The sequence below is a fragment of the Pseudonaja textilis genome, chromosome 1 (assembly GCF_049901715.1).
Source record: "Pseudonaja textilis isolate UNSWEBS1 chromosome 1, rPseTex1.2, whole genome shotgun sequence".
In the NCBI taxonomy this organism is placed as follows: Eukaryota; Metazoa; Chordata; class Lepidosauria; order Squamata; family Elapidae; genus Pseudonaja; species Pseudonaja textilis.
Window position 1 is genome coordinate 329093428 of NC_141990.1, and position 25475 is coordinate 329118902.

General features: G+C 42.4%; 1 protein-coding gene and 1 long non-coding RNA gene across 2 annotated transcripts in view; one reads left to right on the forward strand and one right to left on the reverse strand.

The window, feature by feature from the left end:
* Window positions 1-989: 989 nt before the first annotated feature.
* Window positions 990-25475, reverse strand: part of LOC148128404 (uncharacterized) — a 93957-nt gene continuing 69471 nt past the window's right edge. Inside the window, exon 2 of the long non-coding RNA XR_015741327.1 lies at window positions 990-2208. This is a non-coding gene — a long non-coding RNA (uncharacterized LOC148128404). The remainder of the gene's footprint in view (window positions 2209-25475) is intronic.
* The window catches only part of MFSD12 (major facilitator superfamily domain containing 12), a 28452-nt gene continuing 6725 nt past the window's right edge, over window positions 3749-25475 (forward strand). Inside the window, exons 1-4 of the mRNA XM_026698941.2 lie at window positions 3749-4269; window positions 20928-21138; window positions 23292-23424; window positions 23577-23774. Of these exons, the coding sequence (XP_026554726.2) occupies window positions 3915-4269; window positions 20928-21138; window positions 23292-23424; window positions 23577-23774 (897 nt within the window). The 5' untranslated portion in view covers window positions 3749-3914. The remainder of the gene's footprint in view (window positions 4270-20927; window positions 21139-23291; window positions 23425-23576; window positions 23775-25475) is intronic.

A 25475-nucleotide genomic window follows, 5' to 3' on the forward strand; every position in this document is an offset into this window, starting at 1 on the left:
GAAGTAAGTTGCTTCCTTGCAGTCATCCATTTCTATTTGTTTATTCTAGGTTGCTCAGCGTTTGCATTATTGTTGTTGTTGGTAGTATTTTTTGTGGGTGATAGTAAACGGTTCTCTGGATCTTTTTGAAAGTTACAGATAGTTTGTTGTGGTAAAAGAGGCCCATGTTGAGAAATGTTTCAGATTGGGCTTGCTAAATAAGAAAAAACCTGGCTATCTGCCCATGTTCAAAAGGATGAGGGAATGAAGCAACCATTTTGCTGAAGTGTCACAAACTCCAGAAATACACACTGTGCTTCAACGAAGATGATCCCAAGGTCATGTGATGACAATTGACAACTTTTTTTGCCAGAAACCAGCATTTATTTCTGGTTTCCAGGAGAAAAAACCCATTGCAGACAATTGCTTAATGGCCACCAGAAAATATGTAAAATTAGATCTATAATACGATGACCTACTGAATGACTAGATGACTGATGGTCATAATTCTGGGCTCAATTGTGGTTGTAAGTAAAGAACTATCTGCATCTGGCAGAAACCAAAAACATGGGTGCAATTTTGCCCTTCCTTCCTTCCTTCTTCCCCTCCCCTCCCTCCCTCCCTCTCTTTAGGATCAGCCATGATAAATTAAATAAAACTCAACTGCTTTGTAGAACAAATCACATAAAATATACTCACACATAATCAGCTTCAAATATGTACAGTAAATCACATTTCACTTTACTGTGTTATTTGTAATGCATGAAAGTCATTTAATACAGAACAGGCTGCAAAAATCTGGACTTTACAGATTAACAGAGTTGGAAGGGACCTTGTAGGTCATCTAGTCCAACATCCTGACAAAGCAGGAGACCCTACACCATTTCTGACAAATGGCAGTCCAGTCTCCTTTTGAAAGCCTCCAAAGATGAAACTCCCACAACTTCTGAAGGCACTATCCATTCCATTAGTTGATTGTTCTCACTGTCAGAAAATCTCTCCTTATTTCCAGGTTGAATCTCTCTTTGTTCAGTTTCCATACATTATTCCTTCTCTGGCCTTCGGGTGCCTTGGAAAATAGGTTGATCTCTTCCTCTCTGTGGCAGCCCCCCCAAATATTGGAGCACTGCTATCATGTCTACCCTGAAGTGAAAAAAGGGCAACCAAAAACCAAAGTTTTCTGTTCTCTTTGTTGCAATCTGCATCTTTTAGTATTGGGAAGCCATCATGCAAGCCAGGTACACATGTTCATACTGAATTGGATGCAACTTTTTTCAGTAAGTTCCTAAGGACTAGAAACTTGAAATGATTTTTTTTTAAAGAACTACCTTCTACATTGTCATATCCCTGCTGATGGGAAACACTGGAAGAGGCACCTGGGGACAAGGTACAATGGCTTTTAAATTCCTCTGTTCCCTAGTAATCATGCGCAAAGGCTAAAGTTACAAGCTAAGCTAAAAGCGTCCGTAGAAGCGTTGTAGAGCCAAATTACCGACGCTGAAGCATCATGAGATGTACAGCGTTGACTTCAAGAGCTTCACGCATTTCCACACTCTGGAAATTAGATTTGTATGATCCTATGCTAGATTTTGCTGAACATAAGGTGGAGCAGAGCCAGCTTCAGATAAGATGCACAGCATCAATCTTTGTTAAGGATATCTGAGTTAGACCCCAAATATTTTGAGGGGTATTTTTGTTGCAACTGATAACAAAGAAACGTTCCCCTTCTGGGAACGTTCAGAATGGTTGGTTAGTCTGCCTAGTTCAGTGATGGCGAACCTATGATGTGCGTGTCAAAGCTGACACACCGCAACCTTTTGGGTGGCAGCATACACCAACATCCAACAACAGCTATTCCTGAAAGCACATTGCATTCTTGCACAATTTTCAGAGGCTGTGGAGGCCCTGTGAGAATAGGATGTGCTCTTGTGCAACCTCCAGTATGGTAATTTTTAATACAGTCTGGTAAATATCTATAAATATAACCCAAACAAAAACTCTTGGGGGGGGGGTGTGTGTGAATTATTTTTAAAAGTAGAAAGAGGCCTCGGGAGAAAAAAAGGCTTAAAAGACTTTACCTAGAAGCCCATTTGAGAATGTTACCAACTTTTCAATGAGGTCTGCGCTCGTGTGTGTTTCACAGCAAATCCATTTGCATAGGGGGCAAGTGAGGACTCTACAGGTAGTCTTTGACTTACAACAATTCATTTAATAACCATCCAGTTACAACTGTATTGAAAAAAGTGACATATGACCATCCTTCACTTACAAACCATGATCACATGATCAAAATTCAGACACTTAGCAAGCGACTCATATTTATGACTTTTGCAATGTCCTGAGAGGTCATGGGATCCCCTTTTGCAACTTCTGACAAGCAAAGTCTTGGGGAAGCCAGATACGCTTAACAACTGTGTTATTCACTTAACAACTGCAGTGATTCACTTAACAACTGTGGCAAGAAAGGTCATAAAATGCGGCCAAAGTCCCTTAGCAAATGTTTCACTTAACAGCAGAAATTTTGGGCTCGTTTGTGATCATTAAGTTCAGGACTTCCTATATTTCCAGTCATAAGGCAATTGGAGGGGTGTGTCAGATACTCCGGATGTCATGAAACTACAACCTCCTGAATCCATCTCTATGGCGATGCTGGGAGTGGGAGCCCCGGGGTGTCTGTCTGAACAAAAAGCTAAAGATCTTAGGAATTAGTGCAAATCTAAAAACACACAAATAGGTCATAAAACAGGCCAAAACTGTGGAAAGCAAACTTTTTGCTTTCTTTGGGTAAGCTGGCAACATGAGGTTCAAAGAAAGAGACCCCTGGAATTCAGCTCCTGGAATTGGGAGTGTGGAGACTGCTGATCCATAGCCAAAGATTGGACACACCTGAACAGCTGATGATGGATCAGATTCCCCCTTGATACAATTCATCCAGGAAGCGTCTATGGAAATCCTCGGTCATCCAGGTCATGGTTGTCCCAAACGTGCTTTTATTTTTATTTATTTTTTTCAAGAGGCAACTGGGCTTTCTGGTGTTTTTCTTTGGAGACATTTTGCTTCCCATCCAAGAAGCTTCTTCAGCTCTGGCTGGATGGGAGGAAATGGAAGGATTTATACTTCTTACAGAGAGCTGGTCATTTGCATTCTTTTAGTGAATCATTAAGGCCACCTGGAGGTTTATCTCAGAGTCATCTGAGTGATGCAAATAGGTGTGGAGCCTTCTTGGAACTGCTGACTGTGTTGTAGACTGGATATAGTATCTCTCTCCCTCTGTTGAGAGAGGGCTCTTCAGTTTTGAACAGATAGCTTCTTTTGCTCCTCTTTCAAACCAGCGATCCTCTCTGCCCAAAATGTGGACTTTGCTGTCTTCAAAAGAGCGGCCTTTGTCTTATTAAACGCAGGTGGGTTTTGTTCTCCTATGTTGTGCCGTGCGTTTATGAAGTGGTTGTTTTGTTTCCCCAACGCACATAGATTTGCACGTGGCTCGTTGCTCAGTTTATGCCTGGGTGTTTTCTCCTTGGGATGGACAAACTTCTGCCTTAAGCGTACTCTTGGGTTTGAATCCAGGAGTCGATTTTGCTTTCGCTGGAGAAATTCGCCAACCCGAAAAGAGGAGCAAAGCCACGAAGCCGGCTGCTGTCTTAAACCGAGGCCTCCTTTGAGGCGCGGCTTCTTCGCAGCGCAGCCTCTCCATTGGCTCCCTCCGCGAGGTCGTTGGAAGAGGCGCGGCTATCTGCTCCGGGGCGGAGGCAATTGGGGGTGCTGCGGCGCAGACTAAGTGGTTACGTAGCCGGCCACCAACCCGGGGGCTTTCCCCGGAGCAGATAAAAACTGTTCTGCGGTCTCATGGCTGGGTTGTTCCCCTCAGGAGCTACGGCTTTCCTTGCTTTTCCCGCCAGGCCTGGACCTGGCGCTTCCCCCGCGCGCTCCAGCTGATGCGCCCTGCCGGTGCGTCTTTACGCACAGCTGGGGCCATCGGGCTCCAGGCCCCGGCGCTGGGAGCCGCTCCTCGCCTCTCCGGTAGGATGGACGCTCCGCCGCCGCTGCCCCTTCGCGACCGGCTGAGTTACTCAGTGGGCCATTTCCTGAACGACTTGTGCGCCTCGATGTGGTTCACCTACTTGCTGGTCTACTTTCATTCGGTGCTGGGCTATAGTACCCAACATGCGGGGGCGCTGCTGTTGGCGGGGCAGGTGGCCGACGGCATCTGCACGCCCCTGGTGGGCTACGAGGCGGACCAAGCCGGCGGGTGTGGGCGCTACGGGCGGAGGAAATCCTGGCATCTGACTGGTAAGTCGGACTAAAAAAAAACAAAATCACTGGACGGGCTTTGTCCCAGTTAGACGCAGGCAGGATGCGGTGACCGGAATTTAAAAATGTGGCTCTTAAATTGGAGTAAGCTGTTTGGAAAGAGAAAGCGGATAAACCGGAATGAGCAGAGAAGCCTGGGATCGATGAAGTAGCTTCGCCGGCTCAGATCGAGTGATGCTTGTTTTCCGGCATGGGCTAACTGGTGTGAAACGAAATGAGTAGGAAACAACCCCGTCCCGGTTTTGGCAATTTGAAGGTGCTGGCTGGGGAATTCTGGGAGTTGAAATCCACGCACCTTCAAATTGGCCACGGTTGAGAAACACCGGTTAATAGTGATCTGAATCTCTCCGAATAAATGGAGCAACATGCTGATGTTGCTGGAGATTCATGTATTTCAACATCATGACAAGAGACCAGTTGGATTCTGCAAGCGAGGTTTGCAACAATTCTCACTGTTCATAATATGAATGAATATGATTACAGATGGGAACTCTGGCTAATGAGTAGAAATATTGGATTGCTGGGCTTAACTCTGGGTAACTGGTGGCATGAAAATGGTCAAGACACTCCAGTTGCTTGGCTTCCTGGACAATCATGGAGGCTCCATTTGGAGAGTGCATCCATTAGCCTTTAATAGATTACTGTAAATTAAGAGCAAAAGCCTGCTTTCCCCGTTACACAATTCATTTCACTGCCATGTTGTGTTGTTATTTGGCTAAAATGATTTTAAAAAGCATACTGGGCAAAGTCACAGATCTAAGATATTGTAGGGTCTCCTGCTTGAGTAGAGGATTGGACTAGAAGACCTCCAAACTCCTATCCAAAGCTGTTATCTTACACTCTTCTAATGCCAACTAAGAGCAATCTCCCTGTTCAGGTATAGCCTATCCTTGATTGTGATGTGCTAGGGGAGGACCCCAGCAGAGGAAAGCTGGTTACTGCTGTTATGCTTTGCTCACGTGTTTGTAGGGTGTCAGCTGATCTCTGCATTCATAGATGTCCTAATGATCTCTTGCTTATCTGTTGGAGCAGAGCTCTCTCCAAATGTAGAGATAAATAGCAGCTTAGCTTCCTTCTGGACTGTTGAGCATTTAGGTTACTATTTGCCTGTCCTCTTCTTTATGCATTTACATTATTTATATGGCTGTCCCTCTCACAGCAGTGACTCTAGCTGGCCTACACAATTAAAGCAAGCAAAAAAGCCAATGCAATCCTAAATTGTATTAACAGAGGAATACAATTGAGACCAAGCGAGGTACTAATACCACTCTATAAAGCCTTAGTAAAGCCACACCTAGAGTACTGCATCCAGTTTTGGTCACCACATTATAAAAAAGATGTTGAGGCTCTAGAAAAAGTACAGAGAAGAGCAACCAGGATGATTAGGGGACTGGAGGCTAAAACATACAACGAACGAACGGTTGCAGGAACTGGGCTAGGCTGGTTTAGTGAAGAGAAGGACCAGGGGAGACATGATAGCAGTCTTCCAATATTTGAGGGGCTGCCACAGAGAGGAAGGGGTCAAGCTATTTTCTAAAGCCCTGTAGGCCAGACAAGAAATAATGGATGGAAACTGAACAAGGAGAGATTTAACCTGGAAATAAGGAGAAACTTTATGACACTGAGAACAATCAACCAATGGAACAGCTTGCCCTCGGAAGTTGTAGAAGTGCCATCACTTGAGACTTTCAAGAAGAGATTGGACTGCCATTTGTCAGAAATGGTGTAGGGTCTCCCACTTGGGCGGGGGTTTGGACTAGATGACCTACAAGGGCCCTTCCAACTCTGATTATCTGTTAAAGCTAACAAATCAGACCAAATAATAAACATCTGAAATTGCCAACAGAAGGTTCTAGGCTTCACAATAAAAACCTGAATTAGAGATAACCTTATAATTATTTGGAGATTAATGGTTATAAATGTGATGTTTACTTGATGTTTATAATGTTTGATATTATTAGTGGATTATGGATAAAATTGAACAGAGGGCCTAGTCAAATAATGCAAATTTTTTAAAAAGGATAAATGAAGGTGAATAGGTATTGAGAATAATAGTTACAACTATTGTGTGTATAAGATTTACTATCTGTATTCAATAGAGATTGTAGAAACTGTACCCAGACGGTATACAGTTATTGTGAATATATAAAATTTATATATAACCAAGAAAATTGTACAATAAAAAATAATAATTAAAAAAAATTGAGTTAGAGAGTTCACATTAACCTTCCAGCCCCAAAGTTTGGAGGAATAGCCAGCTTTGGAGTGCTTTGTAAAAAAAAAAAAAAAAAGGCTAACAAGGTGGAACCCATCCAGACCTTTGGAGAGATGAAGCTCTATGGGTAAGTGCTGTAAATTACAATGCCTGATTCCAACAAGATGACATTGTTAATGGAAAGGACTGGAGCATGACCTCTCTGCTTGCCCTGCTGGGGCGAGCAGAGATGATGAGTTTTATGTTGGTAGCTTCCATTAATGAATAGTGCTTTGTCTGGAACAAGACTTGCTTTTGTCAAATGTGAGCCTGTAGTTCAGGGTGTTTTAGAGTGGCTCCAAGCTTGCAAATTTTAGAAGTGTTATGTTACCCTCCCATTGCTTTTGCAGAATTGCAAATCCCCAATAATAATTGCAATACATTTTGATCAAGGTGTGGTTCGTAGCAACGCAAGAATCAACACAAGAACTGCAAACCGATCCCATAAAATGTGCTCAGAGCTTAGTACAGGGGTGTCAAACTGGTGGCCTGCGGGCCGGATGCGTCACGCACAGGCCACGCCCACCCCAGCTCCGCGAATGAGAAAAATGTTGCGAAATGTCATGTGACAGCAACGTGACGCGGTGAGTTTGACATCCATCCGTAGCTTAGTAAATGCAAACGTTAATACAAAGTACTTAACAACACAGTATCCAAAACAGTGTTTTGGAATAAGACCTGGTGCATGTACGCCTGAAGTAATTTAAAACAGGTGTTATTTTGGAATTATCATCTAAGTAAGAGATTGACAGATTCTATGCCTTTGCCCTTGTCAGATAATACCATCATCTTTTTTCCAACTCTGATTGTTACTGATTATTTCTGCCATCAAGTTGGGATTGATTCCTAGGGGCTACCTGGATTCTGTTTTAGCAACTACAGTTAGTCCTCGACTTACAACAGCTAATTTAGTGACTGTTCAAAGCTACAACAGCACTGAAAAAAAGTGATTTATGACCATATTTCACAGTTCCAACATTTGAAGCATCCTGATGATCATGTGATCAAAATTCAGATGCTTGGCAACTGGTTCATACTTATGACCGTTGCTGTGTCCCAAGGTCACGTGATCAGCTTTTGCATCCTTCTGACAAGCAAAGTCAACAGGGAAATTGGATTCACTTAGCAACTCTGTTACTCACTTAGCAACTGCAGTGATTCATTTAACTGTGGCGAGAAAAGTTGTAAAACGGGGCAAAATTCATTTAACAAATGTCTCACTCTACAATAAAAATTTTGGGATCAATTGTGGTTGTAAGTCGAGGACTATCTGCATTGCAGTGAATGTAGTAGGCTCATATGCTTATGAGATTCTTGGAGATTATAATTTGAATAGAATCTTGAGGGTTTTGGTTCCCAGGCAGAGCAAAAACGCTAGAATTAATAAAGCAGTCTTTTTTTTTTAAAAAAAAACAGCCTTCTGGCTTGATGGGAAAGAAACTCATTGCATGCCCAGAGGAGCCAAAATGCTTACATGCAAAATTGACTTATTTTTTAAAAATCATTTATCTTAATTTGATCAAATTTAGTTTTAGTAGAAAAGGTATTTTGCTCGCTGACGGACTAAATGCAAGACTAAAAGTTTCATTCTTCTAAAGTAGATGCTGTCTCATTGCCTTCTGCAGTCAGCATTAGAAAACACCTGGCATGCTTATGTTGTATGTCTTATGTTGTTTTGTTTGTTGTTAAAATAAAAAACTTTTTTTTTAAAAAAAGAAAACACCTGGCATGCTGGATCTTAAAATAAGTGTACACTGGTATTTTAATATGGGTGGTTTATATGAGGATTCCATGGTAACTTTATAAAGAAGGGCCATTGTTCCTAGATGTGAGGTGAGAGGTTGGACAATGCAGGAGTAGAAGAATATCTGGTCCTAGATCTCCGTAAACACATGACTGAGTTTATCACTCTGTTACTCATTTCTGTTTCCTTTCAGTCACATGCTAGAATCTACAATCCCAACTGCATTGTTCCTAATTCCTGTATGTGACACAAAACAAGCTTGATCTTGAAATTTTTTTTCCCTGTGAGTCAGCAAAGCAAAGATTTGGCAAAGGTGTCTTTTTGCTTGGCTACAGAAATCGAATAAATAAATACATGACTTGTTCTCTTTCGGTTCTGCTTATTCCCGAATCCCCTCCAGAGCAGCATAAATAGAATTTTGCCAGAGTCAGCCAAGGAGTCTGATATTCATTCCTGTGGATTATTTCCTCCCACCATCCTTACACAGAGTGCAACATTGTTGTGAGGAAGGCCAAGACAGCCAGTTTGGTGTAGTAGTTAAGGACCTGGGCAGTGGTGGGATTCAAATAATTTAATAACCGGTTCTGTGACCTAATGAGTTCTTCCAACAACCAGTTTGCCAAATTGCTCAGAAAGTTAACAACCAGTTCTCCTGAAGTGGTGCGAACTGGCTGAATCCCACCACTGGACCTGGGCCTAGAAACCAGGAGACTGTGAGTTTTAGTCCCGCCTTAGGCATGAAAGCAGGCTGGCTGACTTTGGGCCAGCCGCTTTCTCTCAGCCCAGCTCACTTCACAGTAATGTTGTAGGGAAAATAGGAGGAAGAAGGAGTATTATGTGTGTTTGCTCTTTGAATTACTTACAAATCAATAAATGTGCAATAAAAATCAACTAATCAGGGGAAATTTGTTTCAGTACTCTTGGAGGCAAATAGAGAATTGGAACTTGGCTCTTGCAGGGCCCATTGCAACTGCTGACTAATGCAGGGGTCTCCAACCTTGGCAACTTTAGACTTTGTGGACTTCAACACCCAGAAGCTGGCTGAGGAATTCTGGGAGTTGAAGTCCACAAGTCTTAAAGTTGCCAAGGTTGGAGACCCCTGAACTAATGGGTGTACAGATGCTGTCTTGAAGGATTGATTGCTTCATGAGAACATAACCGATTTTTTTTTAAAATCATGTTTTAAATTTGAGCCTCAGAAAGAGAAGCTAGTCATATCCCAATTTTGTTGTAAAGGATTAAGGCTAGTCACAGTAAATGGAATCTGATTGTTAAAGGGCCTTGGGAACCACAAATACGTTTGCTCCAACAAGCTTCTTGTTATATGTTTACAAGGTTTTTTAAGAAAGGATATATAGCCTGAAAAAGTAACTTCAGTTGGATCATGCAATTAAGATGTAAATAATAATTCAGCTAGAAATCAGAACTGTTTTTTTCTCCTTGGTGCCTTTCTGCATGAGTTACTGCAGTGAGTTGGCCTCTTTTAGGAATGTTCAGGTTAGTGGCTGCAGAAATGTGATAGCTTAGAGGATGGCAAGTACTTAAATTCTACCTGAATTTAAATTGGGGAGTAAATTATGTAGCATTGTGTGCTAGTTTAGAGTAAACATTTTAATTCTGAAAGGCAAAAATGGGAATGTTTTCTGCAATAGATTTACAGTAGGTTTATAAACTGGGAAGTTTTGAGTAGCAAAGGTTGGCCTTTTTTGTGCCTGTTGAGTATAATATATTCTTGGAGGGCCTGGTGAGACTTTTCCTTAAATCTTGGGACTTTGCTGTGCCTGCTTCTTTTTTCTGTGCAAGTGGATTTGGAAATATAAATCCCGAGTACACTATTCATCTCTTGTTGGTCAACTCCTGCAGATATATGACTGCAGACTTGGAGTAACCATTAGGCAGAATAAGCACACGAGGTGGGAGGGGACAAACCACAGCAATTTACCCCTAGCTATCATGCCCTTAACTCTTTTTACTGCCAGATTCAACTTTAGTCATTTTTTTTTGTAATTGTCCTTATCTGCTCTACTCAGCTTTAATCTGCATTGTTAAAAATCTTTTTGAACTTTCAACATTTGGTTCAAAACTGTCAGATATAATACTTGTTTGCATTGTAGCATAAGTTCCCTCCTGTCAAGGGACCCCATTGTTGGGCTATGCTTTGGGTATCAGTTGATCTTAATTCAGCCCTATGTGGCTGCAATCCAATAATATACTTACCGTACTTATAGAATTAATCTATTTTCTGGGTTTGCTTTTGTTTACTTTTAAATGATAAAAGCTAGTCAAACAAGCTTGGGTTTGTGTGACATACACACCCAAAACCCTTAGCCAAGGTTAATAGATTGGGTTTGTGTGACACATACAGAACCAGTAGCCAAAGTTAATATTAGTTAATAAGTCGTGTGACTGTAGGCACTAGGGGAAAAAACTCATCTTTGTGTTTATGTGTTCTTCTTTGTCTCTTTGCACAAACAAGAGACAAATATAGTGGTGAGTTCCAAGTTTTCTGCTGTCTTCTTTTTTCACTTTTATAACTTGGTTGCTTTATTCAGATGGAATATTGTGTCCAGTTGTGAGCATCACAGTTCAAAGAGAACCGTGAGGAGTTGGGAGTATTTTCAGAGGACACAAAGATAGGGAAGGATCTATGTTTACATTCCTTTAGGGGAAGGAAATTCGGCCTGTGGAATTATTCATGGACATGAGTGGAAAGCCTGGTTAGATCTTCTTGGAAAAATATTTGAAGCAGGCCTTTAAAAATTTGCAACTTCCAGGAAGATTAGAAAATATTCCTCAGGCAGATCAATTGGGAAATGGAGCCTTATTAACCAAATACATAATGCAACAGCCCTTGCTGTCATTTCCTCTGTAATTTTATCCCAACTGCCATTTATTTATCTACAGCTTCCTTAATTCAGTCCGTCCGTCTCCAGAGCTACAGTATTTATGCAAGCATTAGACCTTATATGCCCCCTCAGATTCAGTTCTGCTTTCTCCTTCAGTAGAACTGTTCGGAAGTCATTGAAATTTCTGGTGCAAAAAAAACCAAAAAAGCACACTTGGCGATAGTGGAAATCACACACTGTTCTTGTGAAGATAAATCAGGAACACCCCTTCTACTCCCCCCTCTGCCTTTCCTTCAGCTATTGTGGTTCTTTCAAAGTCATAACTTGTCCTGATTCTTCCAAATGACTTGAGGATCTTTGTATCTGTCTTTTGAAGCCTATTTCCGTTGTGGATGGATTCCTGAGCCTGGCTGCTGATAGGGAAGGTCACGGGGGACTGAATGATCGAACTAACCCTCAGAGAGCCTTTCCTTCCCTCTTTGTTTTCTGTCGAATGCAGCAATCTCTTCCAAAGTCCACCCTGAGGCTGTGGGGTCACTGTGGCCAAAGTTATACTTGTGTTGATGGCCTGAGGAGGCTTGTTAGAGCCGCCATTTTCCGACTGGGTTAGAGAGCGTGTTGGGGTTCCATGAAAGGCTAAGGGCAACCCCCACCTCCCTCCACAAAAATTCACTCACGCACAACCAACAGTGTCCATAGCTATCTTTCTAAAGTAGAAAAGATAGTCTGAATCCTTCTTGGCACAGGTAGTCCTTGACTTATGACTATAATAGAGCCCAAAATTTCTATTGTTCTGTGAGACACCCGTTAAGTGAGTTTTGCCCCATTTTACGACCTTACATGCCATAGTTCTTTAAGTGAATCCAGGCAGTTGATAAGTTAGTAACCTGGTTGTTAAGTGAATCTTGTTTCCCCATTGACTGTGCTTGTCAGAAGGTCACAAAAGGCAATCACATGACCCCAGAACACTGCAACCGTCATAAATAAGAACCAGTTGACAAGCATCTGGATTTTGATCACATGGTCATGGGGATGCTGCAATGGTCATAACACTGAAAAATGGTCATAGTCACTTTTTCTGCTGCCTGTTTAGTGAACAGTCACTAAACGAACTATTATAAGTCAAGGACTGCCTGTAGTCTTGTTCTCCCATGAATATAATGCCCTGGATATAATTGATGGGCATCAAGTGCTTATGATGACGTTGCAGAACGGATGATAAAATATGCATTGTGACATCACATTGCAAACTCAGGTCTTTTTGTATCTCTGTGTCTGCTTAAATCATGTGGTGAGGATTGCAAAAAACAGTTTATTCTGCATTGGTGGGAAGCTTACAGGGCTATTTCTGTACATTAAGGCTGGTTGTAAGGCTATTCCAAGCTTAACACAGATTTTCCTGCCAAAATATTATCCTACTGTTATTTTGTATTGGGCTGCTTGGAAGATTCCAGGGGTCACAGTATGGAGATTGGGAACAAGCTTTGGTTTGTGGGTTGTTTCATTCTCCCCATTATGCCTTGTGCCTGTTTATCAGTCTTTTTCTCTGCTGAAAGCTTTGTTTTTGCTTTTAATTATAGCTAACATGCCTTGAGAAACAGCTATCCCCAATCTGATACTGTCCAGGTGGACTGAATAATACCTTCCGTTACTAGCATTTGTACTGCTCTTGAGAAATAATGGGGTTTGTAGGCCTACCTGGGGTCAGGCTTCATTCTATCCTCACAACAGCCTTATGAGGTAGGCCAGCCTGAAATAACCTGTTTTAAACATCCTTGGTGTAGGCAGGGGAGACCCAGGCAGAAACTGAGACTCTGCTTCACTTGGTTTCCTACATTCCTTGTTTATTAGCTTATATCCCACTTCTCTATTAAAAGCATTAAGTAAATAAAGCCAAAAATAATCCTTAGGTTCATTGGATTGGAAGGGATCTTGATGGTTTTCTAGTCGTCCTATCATTCTGGACAAATGGTTGTCCAATCTTTTCTTGAAAACCTCCAAGCGCTCTCTCTCTCTCTCTCTCTCTCTCTCTCTCTCTCTCTCTCTTTCTCTCTCAGAGACAGACAGAGACTTAACAGCAGCGGCCTCCAAATTTGGCAACTTTAACAGTTGTGGACTTCAACTCCCAGTATGACTCAACTGACTGAGGAATTCTGGGAGTTGAAGTCCACAACTCTTAAAATCAACAAGTTTGGAGACCCCTGACTTACAGGAATAAATCTCCACTTCCTTCCCTGGGACAGCCCTTCATGGATTGGAAGGCTGCACTCAGATCTTCCCTTAGCCTTCTCTTCTTCAAGCTGAACATAACAAGTTCCTTTGATCTCTCTTCATAGGATTTAACCTCTAAGCTCCTTACTATCTTCCTCTGCCCTGTTCCCAGCTTCTCAGCATCCTTCTTCCATTGTGGTCATCTGAGCTGGAGACAAGATTCCTAGTGTGGTCTGAGCAAAAACAGCATAGAGTGGTGCTGTCACTTCTCACGAACTTGGCACTGCACATCAATTGGCCTTTTTGACAGCAGCTGCACATTGCTGGCTCATCCTTAGTCTGTGGTTTACCAGATCCACAAGTACTTACTGCTAAGTCAGGTATTGCCTACCTTGTGCCTATGCATCTGGTTTTTCTGGCTTAAGTGCAAAAGCTTACATTTCTCAACAATCTTAATGGTAGAAATAGAGGTGTTTTTTAAAAAAAAAAATAGAAGCAAGCTTGAAAAGTTCCAGCAAGGGGAGGGGGTGTGCAAGGAAAACTTATAATTGCCTTGAGATAGGTTGGCCTAATGGCTCTAACAGGTATTAGCCAGGCTGCCTGGGGAGGCTGGGGGCTATTATCTAATATAGTTCGTAGAGTTGGGCTTGTAACACAAAGGAGTTGTATTAAAAGAATATGATAATGGCTGTGAAAATGAATGTGTGGGTTTGGGGTTTCATCCTTTCTCTTAGAAGCTAGTTCCTTTTTCTAATTAATTAAAAATTAGAACTGTGTGGGCAGTTCTAAACTAAATGCAAGACACAATGCTAAGGTTGTTGCTTCCCCTTCCAAAAATTTTCAACTTCAGAAGTATTTGGTGATTCTACTAGTGGGAGGAGTGGAGGAAAGCTGAGCTTAACTGCAGAAGACTGGAGAACAAATTTATCCTGATTCCAGTGAGATTTACCGTAATTTATTGTTTGCATCATGTTTATTAGCTCTGTGGAAACTGGGGCTTCAACCAGCATAGCAGAAGGTGATCTCATAAGTACCAATAAAGGAGAATATTTTTAGCTCAGGGTTGAAATGGTTGAAATGGCACTGATGATGTTACTTCGTTTGGGTAACGAAACTTCTGCAAGAAAACAACAAGCTCAGAGGGCACCAAGGACCCCTGGTCTCATAATTTTGATAGTTCTCCATAGCCCTGAAATACTTTTATTAAACAGATGCTAAAAAAAAACAGCCTTTGTCTTTGAAGCACACTAAGTTAGGGGCCACGGGAGGGAAGGGAAAGAATGGTGTGGTGTTACTGTGCCAGTCACACAGTGTGTAGCTTCTCCATCCCGCTCTACTGAGTTTTAGAGTGTTTTGTTTGCATGCCATCTGAAATTGTACTCTTACCAGCATTTGTAAACAGGGCAAAGTTTGATTTTCAAGACCAAAAGCTTCGGCTCGCCCAGAGTTCTTCTGGTCAGTATACCTAGGCTAGTTTGGTCTCCCAAAACCTGTGAGTGTGCATGCTGTCCCGCTCACACACACACACACACACACACACACACACACACACCGTTTAAGGAATTTCTATTAAGGCTTCCAAGTCTGAATTGTATTTTCCAGCAATTCCTTGTGCTGGCACCAGCTCAACCCCAATGAGTTCCACAGGCGATTCAAATGAAACCAATGCTAGCCCTCAAGGCAAGGCTAGTCCAGTCCACTAGACAGAGCCAAGTTCCAAGACAAAGACAAATTCACTGGTAAAGGCAAGTCAAGTCAAAGGCAATAGTTAAAAAAATACGAGAGCCGAAATTCAAGGCAAGAACTGCACAGCAAGGAAACGAATATCTGTCCACTGTGCTAAAACAAACATCTGTCCACTCTGCTAGCTAGCCAGCTTCTGGTGAAGCCCATCAAGAAGGAGGGTGAGGCTTTCTCTTGGTGAATACAGGTAGTCCTCATAATTGAGCCCCAACGTTTCTATTGCTGAGCAGAACATTTGTTAAGTGAATCTGCCCCATTTTATGACCTTTCTTGCCTTAGTTGTTAAGTGATTTGTTGAGTTAGTCCCATGGCTGTTAAGTGAATCTGGTTCCCCCATTGATTTGGTTTATAAGAAGGTTGCAAAAGGGACACTGCAACCGTCATAAATATGAGTCAGTTGCCAGGTATCTGAATTTTGATCACATGACCATTAGGGAGGCAGCAATAGTCATAAGTGTGAAAAATGGTCATAAGTCACTTTTTTCCAGTGCCCTTGTAACTTTGCAAAATTCATTTAACAATTGTCTCACTTAGCAATAGAAATGTTGGACTCAATTTTCATCGTAAGTCGAGGACTACCTATATTTATCTCACTACCTAAGGATCTTTTAATTCTCAGAAATTGAAAAATCTCCAGTACTTTTGCTCTAGGTTATTAGAACAGTGTTGAATTCAGATCTCCAATCCAGGCTACTCTGGTTCTTTTCAGAGTCTTTCGATTACAACTGCCTTAAGAAGTCCCAGCTAACATGTTTAATGAAGTTATAAGAACTAGAGATGAAACATCTGGATGGCACCATACTGTTTGCTTAATAGAATAGAATTCTTTATTGCCCAGATGTGGTTGGACACACAAGGAATTTGTCTTGGTACAAATGCTCTCAGCGTACATAAAAGAAAAGATACATTCATCAAGAGTCAAGAATCATCAGGTACAGCACTTAATGATAGTCACAGGGTACAATAAACAATCAAATCATACTAGGAAACAATCCGTATAAATTGTAAGGATACAAGCAACAAAGTTACAGTCATACAGTCACAAGTGGGAGGGGATGGGTGATAAGGATTGATGAGAAGATTAATAGTAATAGTAGTGCAGACTTTGCAAATAGTTGGACAGTGTTGAGGGAATTATTTGTTTAGCAGAGGGATGGCGCTTGGGAAAATACTGTCCTTGTGTCTAGTTGTTCTGGTGTGCAGTGCTCTATAGCATCGTTTTGAGGGAAGGAGTTGAAACAGTTTATGTCCGGGATGTGAGAGGTCTGTAAATATTTCCACAGCCCTCTTTTTGACTCATGCAGCATATAGGTCCTCGACTGAAGGCAGGTTGGTAGCAATTGTTTTTTCACCCTCCCCAAGTTTGGTAGCCTTCGGATGCACTGAGTTGTTAAATAATTTTTTTTTAAAAAAACACTCAACCAGTTGCCTGGGGATGATGAGAGTAGAATAGAATTCTTTATTGGCCAGGCGTGATTGGACACACAAGGAATTTGTCTTGGTGCAAATGCTCATGGTGTACATAAAAGAAAAGATACATTCATCAAGAGTCATAAAGTACAACACTTAATAATAGTCATAGGGAGAACTGTAGTCCCAACCCATCTAGAGTCAGGAGATTGTGGGGAGGTTCCCGTGAATAATTTGGACTGCTCTTTTCTATTCGGACTTCGGAGAAAAGCTGTAAATTGAAAGCCCACATCATCAGGAGAAGAAGGTGGCCAAACAGATGTTTGGGGTGAGCTTTTTTTAGTCCTTCTGATCGGATGACAGTCTGAAACTGCAGGGCCTGCTAACTTTTGAGGAAGTTGAACTTGCCATCTGTCTCAAGGAGGAAGCAGCCTTTTTTTTCTTCCAGCTGTGGATGGATTTCAGCTGGCAGCCTGAGTTAATCGGCTGAGGCAAATGCAGAAGCAGTGAGGCCCCCTGGCCCTGCTTAGGCTCCACCCACTCTGGGAGCTTTCAAATTAAAGAGGATCTATTGCTGAGTTGTTAACTTATTCAGATTATGGGAGTTGAATAAATGAGATTAGGGATGCTAAATTTACATGGATCTAATTGTGCTAGACAGAAGGTTTCTGTGGGCTAGAGATCTTATTTATATTATTGGCTCTCCGCTGCAATTTATATTCTGTTTTTCTGCCAGACAGGCAAGGTGACTATAGTTAGTCCTCAATTTACAACCGTTTAGTGACCATTTGCAATTACAACAGCACTGAAGAAAGTGACCATTTTTCAAATTTACGACTGTTGTTGTATCCCCATGGTTACATAATCAAAATTCAGATGCTTGGCAACTGGCATTATATTTATGATGGTTGCAGATGTGATCACCTTTTGTGACCTCCTGACAAGCAAGGTCAGTGTAGAACAGAGATCTCCAAACTTGGCAACTTTAAGACTTGTGGACTTCAACTCCCAGAATTCTCCAGCCAGCTGGCTGGAGAATTCTGGGAGTTGAAGTCCACAAGTCTTAAAGTTGCCAAGTTTGGGGACCCCTGGTGTAGAAGCCAGATTCACTTAATAACCATGTTAACAACTGCAGTGATGTACTTAACAACTTGGCAAAAATGATCATAAAATAGGGCAAAATATACTTAACAACCGTTGCTTAGCTACAGAAATTTGGGGCTCAGTTGCAGTCGTAAGGAAAGGACTATCTGTATTATAGTTTGCCCCCCAACAACAACAACCCCGTGAGATACTGTAGGTTGCCCTTAGGAAGTGACGGGTCCCAAGTCACCAATGACAACTGTGGCTGAGTGGGGATTTGAACTGGGCACCCCAGATACCAGCCCATTTCACCAAACCACCGTGCCATATCAGCATACGTTAGCTCTCTCTTTTTTGGTGCCCTTCAAACATTGGGATTGCAGCTTCCAGTACCCAGCTCCAGGGCCCTGCTTGGAATTCCAAGATGCTGGAGAGAGCCAGGTTAGAAGATACTGCTTTTTGTGGATTAAGGTGAAACAGAAAGCAGCAATACAGTTTGTAATATAGTATTTGTAATACATTGAAATGGAAACAGATTAAGCTACTTTATATCAATTATGCTGGTATTCTATTGGAGGAATACTCCTGCTTGCTAATAGCTAATAAATTTTAAGCAGACAATTTTGACTCATTGGGTCATTGTTTCAGAGATATTTATTTACCTAAAGAGATCAAGTCAGGTCACCGTTGCTGTCAAAGAGCAACTAGAATGAGTTCCAACTTCTTGCCAGCTTCCGCATTTGCTTTGCTTGTGGGAAGTTTACAGGGAGCATCAGCAATTACAGTCATGATTGCTGTGACCAGAATTTTGTCATGATTACAATCTGTTCTTAGAGTTTCAGCTGTGTCAATACCCCCACAGTCATGTGATCACAATCTGGTTACTTGGTGACCGATACACACTTATGACCAGTTGCAGTGCCTCACAATCACACGGTCACCGCCTGCAATTTTCCCTGCTGGCTTCCCTGGAAAGCTAGTGAAGAAGCTAGCAGGGAAGGCTGCAAGCGCTCAGGTAACTGTCCTTTCTTCTCCAAGTCCTTCCCCCACCAGGCAGCAGCCCTTGACCTGCCTGTGGGTCTGTAACTTGCAGCTTCCCACTGGCTTCCCCATTGACTCTCCTTGTGGGAAGTTGGAAGTGAGTGTTGGAAATGTCTATGGAGATTCTCAGTCATCCAGGTCATGGTTGTCTCAAAGGTGCTTTTTCAAAAGTTTACTGGACTTTGTTTTTTTTCCTTGAAGACGTTTCACTTCTCATCCAAGAACTCAAGGCAGTGAACATACCTAATTCTCCTTCCTCCCTCTATTTTTCCCCACAACAATCCTGTGAGCTGAATTGACTTGAGAGAGGGTGACTGGCCCAAGCTCACCCAGCCTGCTTTAATGCCCAAGGCAGGACTAGAACTCACAGTCTCCTGGTGATTGGCCCAAGCCAGCTTTCATGCTAGGATGGAACCAGAATTCACAATCTCCTGGTTTCTAGCCAGCACCTTAACCGCTACACCAAACTGGCTCCATTGTAGCTGCAAAAAGATAGTGGGTGGTTTGCGGACTTTACTGAGGAATGAATGAATGTTCAAAGAAGTAAAAAATATATGTTCTTTAAGTTTAGAGCAGTGTTTCTCAGCTGAAGCAATTTTTAAGACAAGGGTCTTCAAACCTGATAGTTTTAAGACTTTAGACTTCAACTCCCAGAATTCCTCTTCTAGTCATGTTAGCTCAGGAATTCTGGGAGTTGAAGTCCACAAGTCTTAAAGTTGCCAAGTTTGGGGACCCCTGGTGTAGAAGCCAGATTCACTTAATAACCATGTTAACAACTGCAGTGATGTACTTAACAACTTGGCAAAAATGATCATAAAATAGGGCAAAATGTACTTAACAACCGTTGCTTAGCTACAGAAATTTGGGGCTCAGTTGCAGTCGTAAGGAAAGGACTATCTGTATTATAGTTTGCCCCCCAACAACAACAACCCCGTGAGATACTGTAGGTTGCCCTTAGGAAGTGACGGGTCCCAAGTCACCAATGACAACTGTGGCTGAATGGGGATTTGAACTGGGCATCCCAGATACTAGCCCATTTCACCAAACCACCGTGCCATATCAGCATACGTTAGCTCTCTCTTCTTTGGTGCCCTTCAAACATTGGGATTGCAGCTTCCAGTACCCAGCTCCAGGGCCCTGCTTGGAATCCCAGGATGCTGGAGAGAGCCAGGTTAGAAGAAACTGCTTTTTATGGATTAAGGTGAAACAGAAAGCAGCAATACAGTTTTTAATATAGTATTTGTAATACATTGAAATGGAAACAGATTAAGCTACTTTAAATCAAGTATGCTGGTATTCTATTGGAGGAATACTCCTGGTTGCTAATAGCTAATAAATTTTAAGCAGACAATTTTGACTCATTGGGTCATTGTTTCAGAGATATTTATTTACCTAAAGAGATCAAGTCAGGTCACCGTTGCAGTCAAAGAGCAACTAGAATGAGTTCCAGCTTCTTGCCAGCTTCTGCATTTGCTTTGCTTGTGGGAAGTTTACAGGGAGCATCAGCAATTACAGTCATGATTGCTGTGATGCAATGACCGGAATTTTGTCATGGTTACAATCTGTTCTTAGAGTTTCAGCTGTGTCAATACCCCCACAGTCATGTGATCACAACCTGGTTACTTGGTGACCGATACACACTTATGACCAGTTGCAGTGCCTCACAATCACACATTTGAACCTCAGTCTCTGGTCTTATTTTCCAACACATCACACAAAGAACTCCCAAGAATGAGATAACTATTAATCAGGAGCATTTGGACAAGAGAATCCTTTAATATTTCTTTTAAATAGTCTCATTAATGAAATTTTATATGTGAGGTATAGGTGATGTCTGCCATTTGTAACCTTCCTTGCTTTCCACCACTCTTACATTTTTCTTACTATAAAAATCTGATTGAAGACAACAACAACACTATTATTCCAGCCCAGCAGCCTCATGCTGTGCTTTGATGAAGTAAAACTTTGTTGTTTCTCTCATCTGTTTAACAATCCTAGATTGCCTCTTTCAAGCTTGTCCAAAGATGCTTTTTTCAAAATGCAATTGGACTTTTTGGGTTTGTTTTTTTTAAAAAAAAACATTTGACTTCTTATCCAAGAAGCTTCTTCAGTTTTAACTGAAGAACAGTTCAGTTCTGACAGTTCTAGGAGAAGCTCCTTGGATGAGAAGTGAAATATTTTCAAAGGAAAAAAGCCAAGAAAGTCCAGTTGCCTTTTGGAAAAAGCACCTTTGGGACAACCATGGCCTGGATGATTGAGAATCTCTATAGACTCAAGTTTGTTCTTTGACCATCTCTCTCCACAGGGACCATCTGTGTTCTGGTCTCCTTCCCCTTCATCTTCAGCCCATGCATCGGCTGCACGGAGAACACACCTGAGTGGGCTGCACTCATCTACTTCATCCCATTTATTATCATCTTCCAGTTTGGCTGGGCAGCCACCCAAATCTCTCACCTCTCGCTCATACCAGAGTTGGTCACTACTGACCATGAGAAGGTGGAGCTCACAGCTTTCAGGTAAGATCTGATAGGAAAGTGGATCATCCTCTCAAACCTTGTTGACGCTATTTGGCCAACATGTCTGGCTTGTTGTAAACCATCCCACTGACCTCTACACCAAGAAATTCTCTGTCAACTAGTGAGCACAGTGCAGAATGTCCAAGGGCATTGAGTATGTGTGAACACCAATTTGGCCAAGTGCCTAAGGCACCCAGGCTAGAAACCAGGATACTGTGAGTTCTAGTTCTGCCTTAAGCATGAAGTCAGCTGGGTGACTTTGGGCCAGTCACTTTCTTTTAGCCCAGGATATCAGCTCAAGCAACAAGCTTGTTGGTCCATTCCAGTCGCCACCCAATGGATCAGCATTGGTACCCTATGGAGGCCAATAAATTTGATTGATAGATAGATACTTCTAAAACATGGTTCCTCTTCCTACAAGAAAATGCTAGAAAGAAAAAAAATATGGATTAGTGAACATACAACTGCAGAATCAATTCTTAGGTTGTAAGAAGTGCTTTCTGGCATCTAAACTGCAATGAATGATCTTCAAAGTTCTAGGACAGGGGTGTCAAACTTGATTTCATTGAGGGCCACATCAGGGTTGTTTTTGACCGGGGGGGGGCGGAGCGGGGATGATGGGCATGGCCAGCTTGATGTCACTCATTGAGGTTCTGTTTTCGGCCATGACGGCCCTCTTAGGTTCTGTTTTGGGCCGCGACAGCCTCCTGCAGCCCTCTGCCAGTGAAAACAGAGCTCAAGAGGGCCACATGCGGCCTCCCTGAGCTCCGTTTTTGCTGGCAGAGGCACCGCGGGCAGGTCCTTCACTGGCACGGGAGGCCCGCAGGCGAGATCTAAGCACCCTGCAGGCCGGATCCAGGCCTAGAGTTTGATACCCTTGTTCTAGGATATCCTTTGAAGGTTAGCAGTCATTACCCATCATAGCTCATTATTTATTTAGGTAAACTGAAATGAACATCTGAGGTATTTGAATAATTTTTAATAAATTAAAATTAAATTTAAAAATGAATAACGTGACTTGCAACCTCCTGCTGGCTTCTCCATTGCCTTCCCTTGTCAGACGCTGGCTTGGAAGATCACAAATGGCAATCCAGTGACTGCAGGACTCTACAAGTGTCATAAGTATGAGCCAGTTGCCAAGCGCCCAGGTCACAATGACTTAACCACAAGGATGCTGCAATGGTTTTAAGTGCTAGGGCTGGTCATAAATCACTTTTTTTCAGAGCCATCATAACTTCAAATAGTTGCTAAACAAGTAGTCATTACGTGAAGGCTGTAGAAACAATGTGAAATGTCCTAAATACCGTATTTTTCGGAGTATAAGATGCTCCGAAGTATAAGGCGCACCTAGCTTTTGGGGGAGGAAAACAAGAAAAAAAAAAAACCTGCCCTCTGCCTCCCAGCAATTTGCCTCCTTGCAGCAAACAGCACACATCCTGTTTCAGTTTCAGCACAACCTGATTAGCACAAGCAGCCGATTGTCTCTTGGATCGACCTCCCCGTGATCAGCTGTTTCAGGCTGCAGGGGTTGCCATGGCCTATTTGCTGCCTCTGTACGCCCCATTTTTGGCCTCCGCATCCCGTTTTTAGCTTCTGCCGCCCCATTTCCCACACATTCTGGGTGGTGGAAATTGCCAGATTTCTGTTTGCTGCAAGGATAGATAAATGGCTGTTTGCTGCAAGGAGAAAAATTGCTGGGAGGCAGACGCTGAAGGGTGGGGCCCGGTGGGTGGGTGGGGCTTGGGCAACATTCACTGTATAAGATGCACAGACATTTCCACCCACTTCTCGGGGTGGAAAAAGTGCATTTTATACTCTGAAAAATACAGTTAATTTTTCCTTTTAAGTTTCTTAACTTAAAAAAAAAAGAAAGTCAAAATGGAGTGAATCCAGCTGGCTGAGTAAAAGCAGGAACCCAGCAAATAATTTTTTTTTTTGCAAGCCAAATTACACAACTAGCAGTTTCCTCCTTAGAACCTTGGAGGATCTTCCCCAGAGCTTCTATGCCCAGATGGTGGGAAAAACAGAGAAAAGAACCTGAATTTCCAGGGTGGGGCCTGGGACTTGATGGGCATAGATATGAACCAATCCTCTTTTTTCCAGTTGTAGTCTATGCTTAAATCAGCTCTGCCTGGTCTTCTTCCTGTTTTCAGGTATGCCTTCACTGTCATGGCCAACATCACGGTGTATGGAGTGGCATGGTTCCTCCTGCACTTCCAGATCGATTCCACAGAGACAAAGAAACTCACCCAGCACCTCGGGCGCCATGACATTCCTGTCTTTCGGGTGGGTGTTTGGCAAGATGGTACTGCTAAAGTCGTTGAAAATCATGGCCAAGTTCCTTCCCCCCCCGCCCTCTTCATAAAAGATCCACTTCCTAGATTTAGTCTTGCAGTTCTAACCTTTCTCTCTTATTTTGTCTCTGTTCCCCACTCTAGAACCTATCCCTGATTGTGATAGGATGTGGCTCCATTTCTTCGCTCCTCTTCCATCTTGGGACCAAAGAAAATAAGCGGACAGTTTCCAGGTTGCCTGTTGCAGATGAACATAGTCCCCTATTACCTCTAGAGCAAAAACAGTCCATTCGGCCCGTCCTCCTTTGGAAACACTGGTTTCTGGAACCTGCTTTCTACCAGGTGAAGGCAGAAAAAATCACATCTCCTCTCACCATTATGCTTCATTCTTTTTTCTGGTTCAAGGAATTTGGGGAGGCTTGTCCTACAGATATCTAAAAGGCCTAAAGTATTGTTCCCTGATGGTGCCCCCCAACGACATTTGTCGAATTCATTGTACCAATGTTTCTCAACCTTAGCTACTTTAAGATGGATGGACTTCAACTCCCAGAATAGTTGGGGATGTCTGGGAGTTGAAGGCCATCCGCCCATCTTAAAGTTGCTAAGTTTGAAAAATACTACACTATACACTCCATGATCTCTGGCCAGAATAGCTATTGGCCCAATGCTATAGAGCGAGGCTCTCCAGACAGTTTTAAGACTTGTAGGCTTTAGCTCCCAGAATTCCCTACCCAGCATAGTTAGCTGAGGAATTCTGTGACTTGAAGTCTACAAGCCAAGTGTGGAAACCACTGCTGTAGAGGGTTGATGGCAGGCATATATTGGAGAAGATGGGGCTTGGTGTTTTTGACAAAATGTAAATGAATGCCAAGTCAAAGATCTATCCCTCTTCCAAACACTGCCATGCCATTTGGCATTTTAACAGTTTTTGGAAATAAATCGTCCAAACCAGAATTGGTCCAGCCCCCAAATAAATTTCTTTTATTTGGAACAATTGTTTTCGGCCCAATCCATTTTTGACTTGTAGGTTTTAATTCCAAGAATTGCCCCCGGGGCAACATAGCCCAAGGGAGAGTCTGCATATTTTGAAGGGGAACAGCATTTCTGGAATCCCTCAGAATGTTTATCTCCCTTAATTGATTCGCTTTACGCATTAGATATAATTCTAAACCCAGAAAGGAAACCAGGCAAGCAGAGAAATCATTGCATTCTCTTTATCTCTCTGTTTCAGTGAGTCCAAATATCTGCCATTATTTCTTTTCTTTCCCAAATTGGTTAAAGCCAAACAAATGAGGAAAAATTATCCATCATACCCAGAAGCAGCCTGTCACCTTTAAAGAGCCATTGTCTCTGGAGATTCTCATTCATCCAGGTCATGGTTGTCCCAAAGGTGCTTTTTCAAGAGGCAACTGGACTTTCTGGTTTTTCTTTGAAGATGTTTTGGTTTTCATTCAAGAAGCTTCTTCAGCTCTGAGGTTCCCTCTTTGTGGATTTTGGGGAGTCCATGTATGCATGGGGTGGCTTCTCCAGAGTGAAGACGGTAATATTGTGGCTTGTCAATGGCATTGTCCTTCAGTAGGTGTTGCAAGAAACCAGTGAGCTTTTTCTTGTAACTACTGGTGGGGTCTCTTCAGAGTTTCATTTGTAGCAGTGTCCTTCAGAACATTGTTCACCTTGGCCTTGTAGTCGACCGTGTTCAGGAATGTCTTCAGCTGCAGAAGCTGAAGAAGCTTCTTGGATGAGAAGCGAGACGTCTTCAAAGAAAAACTAGAAAGTCCAGCTGCCTCTTGAAAAAGCACCTTTGGGATGTTACAGAGCAGTTCTTTATGCCTCTGTGAACTACATATATTCTAGAACAAAGTTTCTCAACCTCGGCAACTTTGAGATGTGTTCTAGACTTCGACTCCCAGAATTCCCCAGCCAGCAGTATTTCTCAACCTTGGCTCTGTGGTTCTATGATACTAAGTGAGAGGTCCTTGATGCTCTCTGAGCTTGGTGGGTTTTTTGCAGACATTGCATTACCCAAATTAGGTAGCATCATCA